The 14,864-nt window shown below is 44.0% G+C and overlaps 1 protein-coding gene across 1 annotated transcript in view; it reads left to right on the top strand.

Moving 5' to 3' along the window:
- Nucleotides 1-12,210, top strand: part of IQSEC3 (IQ motif and Sec7 domain ArfGEF 3) — a 35,458-nt gene extending 23,248 nt beyond the window's left edge. Inside the window, exons 5-11 of the mRNA XM_054988950.1 lie at nt 1,153-1,292; nt 2,433-2,558; nt 5,785-5,884; nt 6,397-6,558; nt 10,439-10,531; nt 12,009-12,052; nt 12,136-12,210. Of these exons, the coding sequence (XP_054844925.1) occupies nt 1,153-1,292; nt 2,433-2,558; nt 5,785-5,884; nt 6,397-6,558; nt 10,439-10,531; nt 12,009-12,052; nt 12,136-12,210 (740 nt within the window). The remainder of the gene's footprint in view (nt 1-1,152; nt 1,293-2,432; nt 2,559-5,784; nt 5,885-6,396; nt 6,559-10,438; nt 10,532-12,008; nt 12,053-12,135) is intronic.
- Nucleotides 12,211-14,864: the final 2,654 nt, after the last annotated feature.

The following is a 14,864-nucleotide window of genomic DNA, read 5'->3' as shown; positions in this document are numbered from 1 at the left end:
TTACCCATGTGCAGGCTGGCACCTGCAAGAGACCCTGTTCTGATGAGCAAAGCTGCCATGGAGGGACATAGGAAAGGAGGTGGTCCCATAGGTATGCTGGGCCAAGGCCTTGAAGAGTTTTGTATGTAATAACCAATACCTTGAATTGAGCATGGTAGCTGATAGGTAGCCAGTGGAGTGACTGTAGGATGGGAGTGATGTTCATGCTCCTGCTCACTCCTGCTCACAGTCAAGCTGCGGCATTTTGTACCAACTGGAGCCTCCTAGTTAACTTAGATGGGAGACCAATGTATAGTGCGTTACAATAGTCAAGTTTTGATGTTACCATAGCATGGATCCAGGTTGCCAGATTGGCCATGTCAAGGTAAGAAGCCATCTTCCAGGCTAAAGTGAGATTGTAGTAAGCATTTTTTGCGGCTGCCTTAATTTTTTTCAAGTAATAACGCTGGATCCAGTATGACCTCCAAGGCTCTTAACAGAGTCTGCAAGGCTCAGATGAACTCCATCGAAAGTGGAGAGTACAATATCTTTCAAGATCTCTGCCTTCCCAACAAGCATCACTTCAGTCTTGTCTGGATTCAATTTCCATTTGTTATTTTTCAGCCATTTTACCACAGCTGTCAGGCAGCGATGTAAGATTTCTACCGCATCCTGTGGGGACCTGGATAGCGAGATATAGAGTTGGGCGTCATCTGCATATTGATGACATCGCACTCCCTAGCTGCGAATGACTCCTCCTAAAGGTTTTACTTAGAGGTTGATAAAATAGCTGTCATAAAATAGGTGTCAGGCTAGATGTGGGCCTTAACAATGGTAACTATAAAGGACTAGGTAACACTTCAGTTAAAAACCTGGGTAAGGAGAAATGTTTGGGGCAGGTACCTAAAAGATAATAAAATAGATGCCAAGCAAGCTACAAGGGGGAGCTCGTTGTTGTGCCAAGGTGCAGCTACAGAGAAAGCCCTGTCTGTAGTCTACACCTGCCTCGCCTCCATGAGCGGGAGCACAGAGAGCAGGGCTTGGGAACAGAGTTTTAACTAATAACAGACATAATGTTGCATATTATTGCCCAATTATGGTTTTTAGTATCTTAGACTCTCATCTGCCTTTGTAGCTCCCTGTGCCTAATTCGCTCTACTTCATGCTTTGCAGGCGTAGATGATGGAGCTGATATCCCCCGGGAACTGGTGGTTGGTATTTATGAAAGGATCCAGCAAAGAGAGCTCAAATCCAATGAAGATCATGTGACTTATGTGACCAAAGTGGAAAAATCCATTGTTGGAATGAAAACGGTGAGTCCAGACACATCGTGGGTATTTGCCCTGTTTGTTCCCCTCCGCCCAAAATTTAAGATAAGCAGCACTCATACCAAAGGTTCAGTATCCTGTTTCTCCACGGTGGCCAGCTGGGTGCCCTGAAAGGCCCACAGCAGGAGCAGAGGGGCCAAAGCTTTCCTCTGACACTGACCTGTAACAACAGACATTCAGAGGTAGGCTGCCTCGAGTACGGAGGCCCTGTTGTGCCATCATGGATGGAACAATTCTCCCTGAATCTGTCCAAGCCCCTTTTAAAACTACCTAAGCCAGTGGCCACCACCATCTCCCATAGCAGAGAGTTCCTCAAGTTAGTTACATCTTATATGAAGTACTTTCTTTTGTCTATCCTGATATACATAGCTTATGTTTATGTTGCTTTGTAACATTCCTCATATTCTCCATTAGTTTCTCAACAGTCATGAGGATTAGAAACTTGGTTTTTTGACTCCAGTCAACTGAAAGATTCTCTATCAGAGGCCCCTATTTCTTTACTGCAGCTGTGCAGATTCCTAGCTTATCCTCTGATTTATGGTAGGGTGAGATGTTGCAAAGCAGGGAAAGCCCTGAAGTGTCACTCTTTGTATGAAGCAGGCTTGCACCTTGTGGGCCCATCAAGTTGAGTGGAGCCCACCAACTATACCTGGTGACACCAGAGGGGATGGGTGGGCTCCTGGCTTTTCTGACATGTGGGACTGCAAGCATAAAGAGATTACAGAGGGTCGGGTTGTTGGTTTGACAAAGAGTTTGTATTGGATCTGTGGTGGGAGGTTTATCCCTTCCAGATTGTCATGGCCTTGATGCACAGGGGGTGGGACAGGACAGGGCTTGGTGGATGCCAGGCCTGATTTAAAGGGTTGAGCTGGGTGGCTGAGAGGAGCAGCTCTGCTACTAGGCAAACTCAACACCCCCCCACCCCCCATGCAGGAGGAGGAGCTTATACAGGGGTGAAGTTCAGCCTCCTTCCTGACAAGTTTGTCAGTGAGGGCAGTCAAAGGGGAGAGAGAGAGGGGATCTCCTTGTGAGCCAGCTCCAAGCTCCTGCCGGTCGTAAGTGTGCAATGGCTTGGGAATGGTGGATAAGGATGGGGACCTTTCCCATTCAGTCTCTGCCTTCTAGGTCCTGTCAGTGCCACACCGCCGGTTGGTTTGCTGCAGCCGCCTTTATGAAGTGACGGACGTGAACAAAGTGCAGAAGCAAGCGGCTCACCAGAGGGAGGTTTTTCTCTTTAATGACTTGCTGGTGGTGAGTGGCTTTTGGCTTTTGAGGGTCACAGAGTGTAGAACATAGATCCAGAGGAGTTAGCCGTGTTAGACTGCAGTAGCAAAATAGCAAAGAGTCCAGTAGCACCTTTAAGACTAACCAACTTTACTGTAGCATAAGCTTTTGAGAGCCACAGCTCTCTTCGTCAGATGCATGGAGGGTATGAAGAAACTGGCCAGAGATATATAGGTGGTGAGGGAGGGGGGAGAGAGTGCAAGGAGTAAGGGCCATGTTAATGTAAATAAGTTCATGAAAGAGGTGGAATGCACAATCCAGGCTGGGTGTGACCCCTCCCCTCCATGGCAGAATCTGAATAGAATGCCTGGAGGCAGTTACTTCTGATAATGAGAACTATTCAGTCCAAATCTGACTGAGTCAAATTTACATATGAATTCCAGTTCAGCAGCTTCCCTTCCAGTGTGTGGAATACATTCAGAAAAAGCAGAGGGTCTCTCCCCTGGATTTTACCATATCCTGTCGCAGGTGGGGCATTCCATATTTAGCCTCCCCTTCTTAGAAAACTTTCTCCACATAGAAAGCAAATACCTCAGATTACTCCAGACCATGTCTCCCTGACATAATGGCATTTCACGAGCATAGCATTTTTTGGTGCAGGAAAGCTTTCAGTTGTGAATCCTCCCTCCCATATTCTAGGTTTGTGGAATGCTAAAAGGACTGCACCCAATCTAGTCCAGTGTCCTGTCGTGAGTGACAATCCTTTACTCCAAAATTTCAAACAGAGTAACTCATGTTATCCAGAAAAGGACAGACCATGGAAGGGGCATCCAAGGACTGATTTTAATAATAAGCCTGTAAAGACATCAAGCAAGTGTATCAGTGTTATATGGCACCTTTGATGCCATATCATTGATTTGCTTCAACAAGTAATGAAACGTTTATACATTTGTTTCCCTGGAGCAGCAATTCTAAGAGCAGATTTCTGTCTTTTCTTTTACTGGGCCTGCTCCCATCATGAAGAATGACAACTTGGTAGTCACAAATACAGCTGACAGCATGTGTGAGAAAACATCTTGGGGGAATTGGGTTATTCCCATCCAGTTAATAACCAGGCATCCAACATGTGGCAACTTTTTTTTTAGCTGTTCAAGTTTAATTCCACTACAATTATATCACAAAACTGAGGCATCGTGAACAATCACTGATCTGCCTTATCAGTGTGTCTCAGTTTCAAGAGGAAATGATTGAAGTGGAAGCAAACTATGCCCACCAAGGAAACGCAGTATACCTGGAAATGTGGAGACAAGTATACGAATCCCAAAATTATCCTGGAATTTCTGGCTGTGTGATCAAACAATAGGCAATGTTTGGGCCCATCTGACTCTATGAAAGTACTTTCCCTTTCATGAAACTGCTGATATCAAAGCTGAGAGTCACCATCAGTGATGTAAATCACTGTCAGAATTGAGATGGGCCCTGACTGAATACCCCCCCCCCCCATTCTTGATAATGGTTTAGCCTGTTAAATACCAGTATTCCCATTGACTTGGTCAAAATTGGTCAATGAATACCACTAGGCCTGTAGCTGTGCTCTTTGAATAAAGCCGATTAAACTATTTGGGGGCTGTTTTTGTATTACAGCAACCAAATAGCCCAGACTAACCTGATCTTGTCAGAGCATGTGAAACCAAGTAGGGTCCACCGTGGTTTGGATGGGAGACCACCAAGGAAGACAGAATTTGCTGTGCAGAGGAAGGCAATGGCAAAACCCCTCTGCGCATCTCTTGCTTGAGAGTCTCATGCTCCCAGAGTTGTCATGAGTTGGTTGCGACTGGATGGCACACAATTATTATATATTTGTATTACTATTAAATTCCATATTTTTGAATATCTAACACACTGTGCTTCATGTTATCATTAAAAAATTAACGCAACAAGCACAAATGGGTTTCTGGTCACGTGGCCATTATTGAAAAAACATGGGTGCCCTGAGTTAGACGTGCAATGGAACATAGAATAGTTAGATTAAAGGTGGAAAGGGGCCACAGTATTTTCACCCTCTGCTCTAAGACAGCACTGTATATCAGTGGTCAGCAAGAAAGAAGCATCTGTACAATACTTAATTTTTGCACACTCCTAATTCAGAGCATTAGCTGAAGCGCCAGGAACTGCTGTGTAGATACCACTACATGGTGACTGCAAAAGTCACTGTAAGTTAGAATATACATGGACCTCCTGAATCTATCCTGCTTTTTTTGGAGCAGCTCGGTGAACTTTCTAAGAAAAAATGTCTATGAAATTGACAAGGAGATTTGACAGGCCTCCCTGCAGTATACATAAAAACCCTGCCTGCAGCGTAGTTCTTTTGAAACTGTCTGTGTGGGTTTTTTTTTTAACTCGTAGCATTTTAAAACTATAATATTTCATTGTTCTCAGGGGATCTTATATTCTCATTTGGATGTGCAAACCCATCTGCAGTCACATCTTAAGATGGAGGACGGGACTTCTTTGAGATATGCTCAGCATTAGAAATTAGGGAGGTGCTGTGGTTCAGTGGAAGAGCCTCAGCTTTGCATGTACAAGGTGCCAGGTTCAGTCTCTGACAATGCCAGCTAAAAGGACCAGGCAGTAGGTGATGTGGAAGACCTCTGCCTGAGACCCTGGAGAGCTGTTGCCAGTCTGAGTAGACAATACTGACCTTGATGGGCCAAGGGTCTGATCAAGTATAAGGCAGCTTCATATTTGTTTGTGTGCATCTAGCTCTACAACCTCAGGCCCAACCTGGAAAAGCTAGAGAGGACCAAGGTAGAGAGGGCTGGATCCATAAATCCATTCTACTAATAGCTGTGCTTTCCCCTGGTCAAAGCAGATATGCCTCAGAGAGAAGGATCACTATTAGTAAAATGGACCTGCAGTCCAACCTTGCATTCCTTAATGCAAGTCAAAGCAAAAAGATCTCCTGTCCTGACAATACTGAGGCTGCTTCCACGCACGTTGGATAATGCTCTTTCCATGCACTTTTTCATGCAATGTGTGAAACTATCGTTAAAGTGCATTGAACGTGCATTGAAAGCGCATTATCCAGCATGTGTGAAAGCAGCCCAAATTACTCTGGTGATGCATTAGTGGGGCTTCTCTCCCTCCCTTCAGTTGCCTTCTAAGGAATTTGTATCGTGCTTACCTCCCTCCTGTCGACAGGTCTTCACTGATGCCTCTGAAATTCTCTTTCTTCCACTCTGTCCTTTAACAGATTCTTAAGCTTTGCCCCAAGAAGAAAAGCTCCTCCACCTACACCTTTTGCAAATCGGTTGGCTTGTTAGGGATGCAGTTCCACCTCTTCGAGAATGAATGTAAGTTTGCCACCCTCTTGGGTATTTGCCAGATGGCACTAGAGGACAGGATTGATGTTGTGGGGTTTTCATACATTTGGAAACTTGGGGAACTGCTGAGTCTGTTGCTTAATCAGAGAATGGTTTGGACATAGTTCTGTTGCTGAACAGAAGCAGGTTTGGGCCTGGAAGATTCTTGAATGGGAGACTACCAGGAGCTGTGCGTAAGCCCCTTGTAATTCCTTAAAGGGAAAGTGAGATATAAGTATAATAAATAATCTAAGACCAACAAACTTAATTGACTGCACCCACCCCTGTGTCTCTTTGCAATCTTTTAAAATCAGCTCAAAGAACCCTCTTAACAATACTGTCCACGCACTTCCTTTTGAACCTTAAGGTTTCATTCTTAGGAACATTTGGCATAAAGTTGGGTGACAAAGTCTATTACTAATTGATCTATAATTAGTGGAATCACGTCAATCTCCTCTTACTTTAAAATGCATGTTTCCTCTCCTTGCCCCTCTTTTTCTTAGATTACCCCCATGGCATCACTTTGGTAACTCCAGTTTCAGGCTCAGAGAAGAAGCAGGTCCTCCATTTCTGTGCTCTGGGTGCAGAGGAAATGCAGAAGTTTGTGGAAGACCTAAAAGAATCGATAGCAGAGGTGATGGAGCTAGAACAGATTCGCATTGAATGTAAGGCTCCCGGCGCAGTCCAGACTTCATGCAGTCATTCTATCTGTATGTACACATGTCTGTGTCTTGGGTCTTTTTCTGTTTGTTGTTGGCAGGGGTGCCATTTTTGATTTCAAAAGAGGGCAGAGGGAGGATTATTGGCTAGGCTCTATTTGGGATATATTCAATATTAAATTGCAATCATCTCCTAATCAACAATTGAACAGCATTTGTTATCTCCACTTTGAAAACTTTGTAATACTTCACAATAACAATAGCAATATCATCACAGGATAATCTGGCTGGCACTCTTTGTTTTCTAAGTGAAGGTTTTTACACATTTGGCATGCATGTCTACCAAATGGACCCACTTTATCGACTGTACCACTAAACCCTCAGTATGCAGAAACAATAAATGCTCCTAAGGAATAGCCTCATGTGATCTGAACTCCCACTCCAAAATGGCACCCTTGATTGTGATGTGGTCATTGGGTAAAAGAAAGTTCTTAACTCATTTGACTAGAAGTTATTCTTGAAAAAAAATATAATCAACAATATTCTGTGTGTTTGTGATATGAGGGTACATATAGTGCCATTCAGAAGCTATTTGTATCTCAGGAAAGGCCAGGGCTTTTTTTCAGCAGGAACGCGGTGGAACGGAGTTCCGGAACCTCTTGAAAATGGTCACATGGCTGGTGGCCCCACCCCCTGATCTCCAGACAGAGGGGAGTTTAGATTGCCCTCTGTCTGGAGATCAGGGGGCAGGACCACAGCAGTTCCTGGCGCTTCAGCTAATGCTCTGAATTAGGAGTGTGCAAAAATTAAGTATTGTACAGATGCTTCTTTCTTGCTGACCACTGATATACAGTACTGTCTTAGAGCAGAGGGTGAAAATACTGTGGCCCCTTTCCACCTTTAATCTAACTATTCTATGTTCCATTGCACGTCTAACTCAGGGCACCCATGTTTTTTCAATAATGGCCACGTGACCAGAAACCCATTTGTGCTTGTTGCGTTAATTTTTTAATGATAACATGAAGCACAGTGTGTTAGATATTCAAAAATATGGAATTTAATAGTAATACAAATATATAATAATTGGCTTTGGATCAGGGAAACAGTCATGTCACAGGGGATTAAGACGCAATGCTTAGGGGCCTTACAGGACCATTGCAGATTGCATGCAAGAGACCACTAGTCTGAAAGAACCTCGTATCGGAATCTGCTTGCAAAACAAGGAGAAGGTGGCCGGAGGTGGGAGGGAATTACAGCCCTAAATAAGGGACTGTGCCTCATGCCCTTGCTAGGTGTTTATCAGGCTACTTGCACTCAGATGTTTTGCTCCACCTTTGCTTCTATCTCAAAGCGCTTTAGTTTTGAGCATCTACAAGGTCATCCTCTAATCATCCCCTTTCTGGGTTTTCCGCTGGTTTGCCAAGTCTTCTTTGCTACGGTCTTGTTTGAAAGACCAAGCACGTTTTCAGAGGTCCTGCTCACATTGACATCATTTGTCAGTCCCTCACAGCCAATGTTTTCACTGTACCACTGGAAGGCTTTCTGGGGGCTTTTTTAAAAATCAGAAGTTGCTATTGTGCTATAACACAATGATGTTAATAATGATCTATTGTCATGATGTACTAGTTCCTCTGAATTCCCAGCTTCTGTTTTTAAAAGTCTCTAGCTCTTTTCATTGTGAAGGTATAAGGGGAGAGATGCAGACTTTTTTTGTCCAGATTACCTGGAAAATATTTAGGAAGGAAGCTGCAGGACAGCTGGAAAAAAGCAGGAATATACGGACATGAAGTTTTTATCCATCCAGCTGTTCAAAAGCAACATTTACCTGTTTTTTAAAAACATTCTCTTAAAATTAGTGTCTGTAAAAAACTAGTGTCATTCAAGAAACAGAAAAAAGTATTTGAATTCCAGTTTGACCTCTGTCATGGAGTTGATATGTTACAGTGTTAGACAACTCATTATTTTTCTCAGTTTCCTATCTGTAAAATAGGAAAAATAGTAAATATTGAGAATGAACACAATTTTTAAATTTGCAGTGAGAGTTTACATCTGTAGATTTTCATGGAGAAATTAGAGCTTTTAAGGGTTCAAAAGCTCCCTAGAAAAATTATCCTAGTCAATTGAGGATTGTGTAGTCTTTGGGATATGCCATGTAACCAATCAGATTTGCCTACATGTTATCAACAGAAAACCAATCCAGAGTGAGGCCAATACCTCTTGTCCTCATTCTGAATTGGCTTAGCAGTGGTATACTACAGTCAATTCAGAGTGTCAGCAGGAGGCGTTGCGCTCACCCTGAACAGGTACTGGGAAGAGAGGAGCACAGCTGTATGCAAATGTTCATTGTGACCTCCATGAAAAATCTCCTGAAAGAGGGCACTTTTGACAGAATGGGGAAATGTTCATTAAAAGCACTCGTGCAGTGTGGCTCAGCCCAAACTGAGCACCATTCCAAACATCTTGGCCGTTTTCACATGCGCCCTTGGAGATCGCGCAAACTCACAGCATGAAGCATCTTTCTAGCACGATCTCCCTGCGGATCCCCTTTAATGGCCCGATGATGGTCAGAAAAAGGGCCATTAAATGGGATCGTGCTGAGAAATTGCGCTAGGAAGGCACTTTTATGGCATGAGTTTCGCGCGATCTTCCCGGCACCTGGCCGTGTGAAAATGGCCATTACCTTGAGAAACTCAACTTTAATTTGAAAAACATACTTTTGGTTTTCATGAATGCGCAGAGCTCCCCAGCTATCCTTCTCGTTCTAGATCTGCTGCTTTGTTCAGCAGATACAGAATCAAGCATTCTAATCAAGCAAATGCTCCTAAATATGCTTGTGTATAATTTAAGCAGGTTTCAGGATTTGTATTTCCTTAGCATAGAAGATAGATATTAGGCATAAATTTTTGATATCTTCCAAATCATAAACACATCCCTGGTTGCAGTAGATCCACATAATGCTGAAATTACGTTTCGTAAGCCGGAGGCCCGTGAAGAATTGCACGAGAGGAACCCTCTCATTCCCCCCCCCACCCCCAATTTTGTAAGCTCTCATCCCTCCCTTCTGGTTTTTCCTCCCTTAACTGAATCTCAGCAGCTGTCCTGGCCCCTTGGAGCATTTTCATCAGACCATTTTAAATGACTTCCCCCTCCCTTTTGGTCTCTTTACTAAGGCATATTTTCCTGCATACTTCACAAATCCTCTGAGTATAAAGCCCCTGCCTTGCCTGCTGGTGGCCTGATTCTGCTGCCTGCCACCAAAGAGGCCTCCCCAGTTACTACTAGATATTTCAATATATGTGTGTGCATTATGTGCTGACAAGTCACCTCTGACCTATGGTGACCCTATGAAGGAAGATCCAGAGGAGTTAGCCATGTTAGTCTGTAGTTGCAAAATAGTAAAGAGTCCAGTAGCACGTTTAAGACTAACCAACTTATTTGTAGCATAAGCTTTCGAGAACCACAGCTCTCCTCACTGAAGAGAGCTGTGGTTCTCAAAAGCTTATGCTACAAATGAGTTGGTTAGTCTTAAAGGTGCCTACGAACGAAAGACCTCCAAATTGTCCTATCATTAACAGACTTGCTCAGATCTTGCAAACTGGAGGTCGTGGCTTCATTTATTGAGTCAAGCCATCTCATTTTGGGTCTTTCTCTTTTCCTACTGCCTTCCACTTTTCCCGGCATTATTGACTTTTGTAATATGTGTATATGTGTACATGTGCATGGCATGCGCATGCACAGGGTGTGTGCATTCTCTAACCTATTTCTCTACCCAGTTGCTTCTTTTGCCTTTTACCTTGCTTTCATGTTCCCCTTTCCTTCTCTCCTTTTGCTGTACTTTGTTTGACTTTCTCTCTCCATTCATTTGATGTTTCCCCCCTGCTTCCAGGGGAGCTGGAAAAACAGCATGGGGCAAAGCATCTTTCCTTAAGGAGCAATGGGTCTCAGATGGAAACACAATCCAAGCAAGGATCTCCTACAGGTGAGAGGTTTCTCTGGGTCTTCATTTCCTACCCAGAAGATTTATTTATTTATTTACTTCATTTTTCCCCATTGGAGACTCAAAGCAGTTTATATCATTTCCCTCTCTTCTGTTCTATCGTCATGACAACCCTGTGAGGCTGTGATAGTGTGTCTGGCCTAAGGTCACCAGCAGTCTTACACAGAATAGTGGGGATTCAAACCTGCATCTTCAGATCCTAGTCTAACTTTCTAACCACTATGCCACACTTGATTAGTTAATTGTCTTGGACGATTGGATTTGGTGCATAGGAGAATTGGATGAAAACAGGAAGGGCTAGGTGTGTTCAATCACTTTGAAGGATACTCCTATAGATATAATATTTGATTTATGCCTAAGTAGAAGACTTCCTTCCTTCCTTCCTTTCTTTAAAAAAACTTATTTGCCAAGGAATATATTCAACACGACTATGTGTTCTTAGACCACTTCCTCAGAGTCAGTACTTTTTCCAGGTCTGAAATGTGACCTGGAAGGCCTCTGGCTTATCCTTTGGCTGCCTGGTGGTTCAGAATTCAAAAGTTGAAAATATCATGCATATTTATTCGGGCAAATCTGTATGTACCTTTCAATATTGTAGTGAATAAACTAGGGAAGCCAACAGGGACAGAGTCTGACTTCTATAGCCTCAGTGGGTATATCTATTTTAGGCAAAAAGATTAGAGTCCTGCGCTCTTAACCACTACACCAAACTGGCTCTCAGTTTAGATTTTTTTGCTTTGCCTGGCACCCATTGTCAGGGTCATGGTGGGGGGGGGGCACATTGTCTGCACTGCTACACCACTTCAAGGGAAAACCCAAAGAGAATGAAGGGTAGCTCCAGGAATTACCAGAAACTCTATGGTAGAGCCATAGAGTTTCCAGCTTGGAACTTTGGCAGACAAGTACAGGTGCTGGCAGAAGGTCTCCAAATTTCCATGACTCGTGTGTTGCGTAAGGTGCCCTATAGTTTGGGCTTTCAAGGCAAGAGATGAGCAGAGGTGGTTTGCTTTTGTTTACCTCAGCATAGTGACCCTGGACTTCCTTGGTGGTCTCTCACCTAACAACCATGGCTGATCCTGTTTAGCTTCCATGATCTAACAAGATCGGGCTAGTCTGGACCATCCAGATCAGGGCCTTATGATTGATAGGGGAGTAGATATTATAAAATCCTGTTAATTATTTCATGTGTTCAGACATGAGGGAAGCCTCTTCTAAAAAGTGCAGGGACTTGTGTGTCTTCTAATAGCAAGAAAAGCATGCTTTTTCTCTTCAGTGGTATTGGTTTATTCACATGCAGATTGATGTAGATTTCATCAATTAATTATTGGTTAATTGATAAAACTCATACAAAGATTTTCTGTTTCTTTCGTTGTTGGGTGAAAGCCCTATTTCATAGGAAACTCTTGACATGAGAAACATTTTTCATCACTGAAAAGGGGATTTGTTTTATTTTTGACAGCCAAAAAAGACTTGGGGGAAAAGATCCCGGACAGCACAGTGGAGGTAAGTAGAATGCAGAGCAGCTGAGGTAAGTAATTCTCCCTCACTTCAGCTCTTCTTACATTCTCTGTTGTTTCTTTTCTCAGGTTTTAATCAATGCCTCCCCAGCCAGACTGACAATTTTACCAATTTCCAGAGATACAATAAAAAGTTACTGCTAGGACGGGTAATACAACTTTCAAATCCAGATTAAACTTCAAAGCTTTTTTTCAAGCCGTTTCTATAATTGTTAACACATCCTTCATGGAGCAAGCGCCCGAACTCTGGAGACTAACCTGCTCCGTCCTCATCCCCCACCCAACACACTTTCAGGAGAAATCAGAGACGCAGCCGAGATGAGCTCCCCTGAGAGGCCTCCACCACAGCAGAACCCCTTGCTAAAACTCACTGCTGTGATCTTTCCCTCATAGTCTCTTCTGCCTCAGACACGATCACCTCAGTTGGGATCAAGAACGTATTCATTGTGACTCTTTGTGAAAAATTAGGCCAACCATTTACCAGCTTGGGGGGTTGAGGGAACTTTATTCCTTGGGAGTAAGGACTCTGTTGCAGGAGTCCTTCTGCGCTCCCCACCTCCTCAGGTAAACTCATCTGCAAGAAATCTCCAGAATATTTCATTCGGCCTGGCTTTGTCCTCCTCCAAGGCTCTTTCACCAGCAAATACCTCCATCCATCTCTGCCTCCATCTCCCTGCAGGTGTTATTTCCCAAGGGGACAGGTGCTGCAGCTTTCCACTAATATTCATTTCCTTAAAGAACCTCCATTTCTAGGCTGGCACGTGGCTCCATTACCTTTCTGATGCTCTTCTCAGTTACTGCTGTTTGGGCCTCTGTTCTCTGAGGCCATTTTTCCCACAGCTTTCTGTTCCATAGCCTGTTGAGAAAATCCATAGCTGAAGGTGTGCTCATGAAGATGTGCTTCACAGGAGCTAATTCATTATCCTGCTACTCCTGCTAATGGGGAAGAGGGACAGACATTTCTATGGCCTCATACACACCTTTTGGCTCATAGGCGTGAAGGAATTTTTATTTCAGGGATGTAGAATTCTAAGGAGGCAGATAAAGATCCTTCACAATTCTCTGTTCATTGAAGGAATTCCCAAATCAAGCAAACATTCCTCATATCTGTCATCTGTAGTACATGGAAGAGATCTTTTTCTTCCCATTCCTCATTCCCCCCTCACTTTCCTCATGTGCCCTGTAGCACATGTGCCCTTATGGAATATTTCAGGACTGTGTCTTGTAGCCCTGTAGGGAGCTCCATTCCATCTTAATTCCTAGCTTCAATCTGAGATTGGGAAACCCCGAATACTTCCTCTGTGAAGACACATCTTCCTTCCCTCTCCCCCCTCTTACTCCTCAGCAGAAGCAAGCATCTCCATTTTCTCTGAGATTACCTGATCTGCTGCCATTTCATCAGATTTCTTTTTTCCTTTCAATCATTGTACAAGCTGGATGGATATTTTTCTCCCTTTTTCGGCATATGTAAAATCATCTCCTTTCACTTGCAAACCATCAAGTGGATCAGAACAAGCTGCAAGTTTGTTGAAATATGTCCGATTTCTGCTTTTTTAGTTTTTTTTTTCCTTTTGTAAACAGATTAGTGAATCATGTGTGCACCTTTCTGCTCAAAAAGACGGGAGCTGGGAAGAGCTCAAGTCTTTCTCTGAGTGTTAGCAAATCTCATTTTTTTTTCCTTTGCAAATGTGTGCAACCTCAATTATCCTTCCCTCTTTTTGCCCCATTGGTCTACAGAGGATGCAGGACTTTCTTGGAGCTTCAATCATAGAGCAGAGCTCCGTTTGGAAAAGGAACCATATAATGACAGAGCATATAAGAGAGTCTTTCCCCCCAGTTATTTTCAATCACAGACAGATTACTGAAAGGGGGTTGGGGGTTGGAGAGGAGATGTAACAGGAAGAAAAAAGAGCAGCCCAAATAAGACTATTTTTGTTGGCTTGAGAGTTGGTCACCTCAAGCCATCAACTGCCTACATCTCCTCAAGTTGAAATTTCTCTCTTCTCTGCTCTGAGTTCCACTATCAGATTGTATCTGCTCCGTCTGGATAGTTGAGGTTGTGCTGTATGTGGAAACAGCATCACCGCCTTTGCTATGATGGAGATCTTTATTTCTAGAAGGACATTTTCAGGTTAATGCTGGTGGGGTGGGAAGAGATGGATTGTGGAAAGAGAGAGGTGTGTTGGTGGGGGCTGAGGGATAAGAATGTTTGGAAGAACAGAAATGTTTAAGGGTGGGTTGTAGCTTATCGGGGACAAGTGATGACCGGAGGAGGGGGGGTTGAAGGGCAGCCAGCAGTAGTGGATGGGAAGAAGTCTTGTAACATTTAATGCTTCTTTGACTGTTTCTAAACTAGGTGTCAATTCACAACAGGCTTCAAACGTACCAGCACAACTCCGTCCCGGGGCTCGAGAGTGGAATGCAGCCCAGCACGCATCCTAACATGCCACGGGAGAGGCTGGAGACAGCATTGGTGCCCTCTTACCCTGCCTCGGCGGGGACACTTGTACAGTGCCAGCAGATTGTCAAAGTCATAGTCTTGGACAAGCCGTGCCTCGCTCGTATGGAGCCGGCCCTCAACCAGACTCTGACGCGCTACGTGTCCTCTGATTCCTGCAGCTCCACCCCCTTGCGTGGTCTAGGCAGCGGGCTCCAAGGGACCCCAGTGAAAATCATCCATCAGCCCCCACTTCCGCCGCCGCCACCACCCTACAACCACCCGCACCAAACCTGCCCCCCTAGCTCCTTGCTTGAGAGGCGCAGGTACTCCAGCGGCTCACGCAGTCTAGTGTAGCAGC

This window comes from Eublepharis macularius, chromosome 9 (genome assembly GCF_028583425.1).
Source record: "Eublepharis macularius isolate TG4126 chromosome 9, MPM_Emac_v1.0, whole genome shotgun sequence".
NCBI classification, from domain to species: domain Eukaryota; kingdom Metazoa; phylum Chordata; class Lepidosauria; order Squamata; family Eublepharidae; genus Eublepharis; species Eublepharis macularius.
Note: the sequence above shows the minus strand (reverse complement) of the source record. Positions and strands in the feature narration are given on the sequence as shown.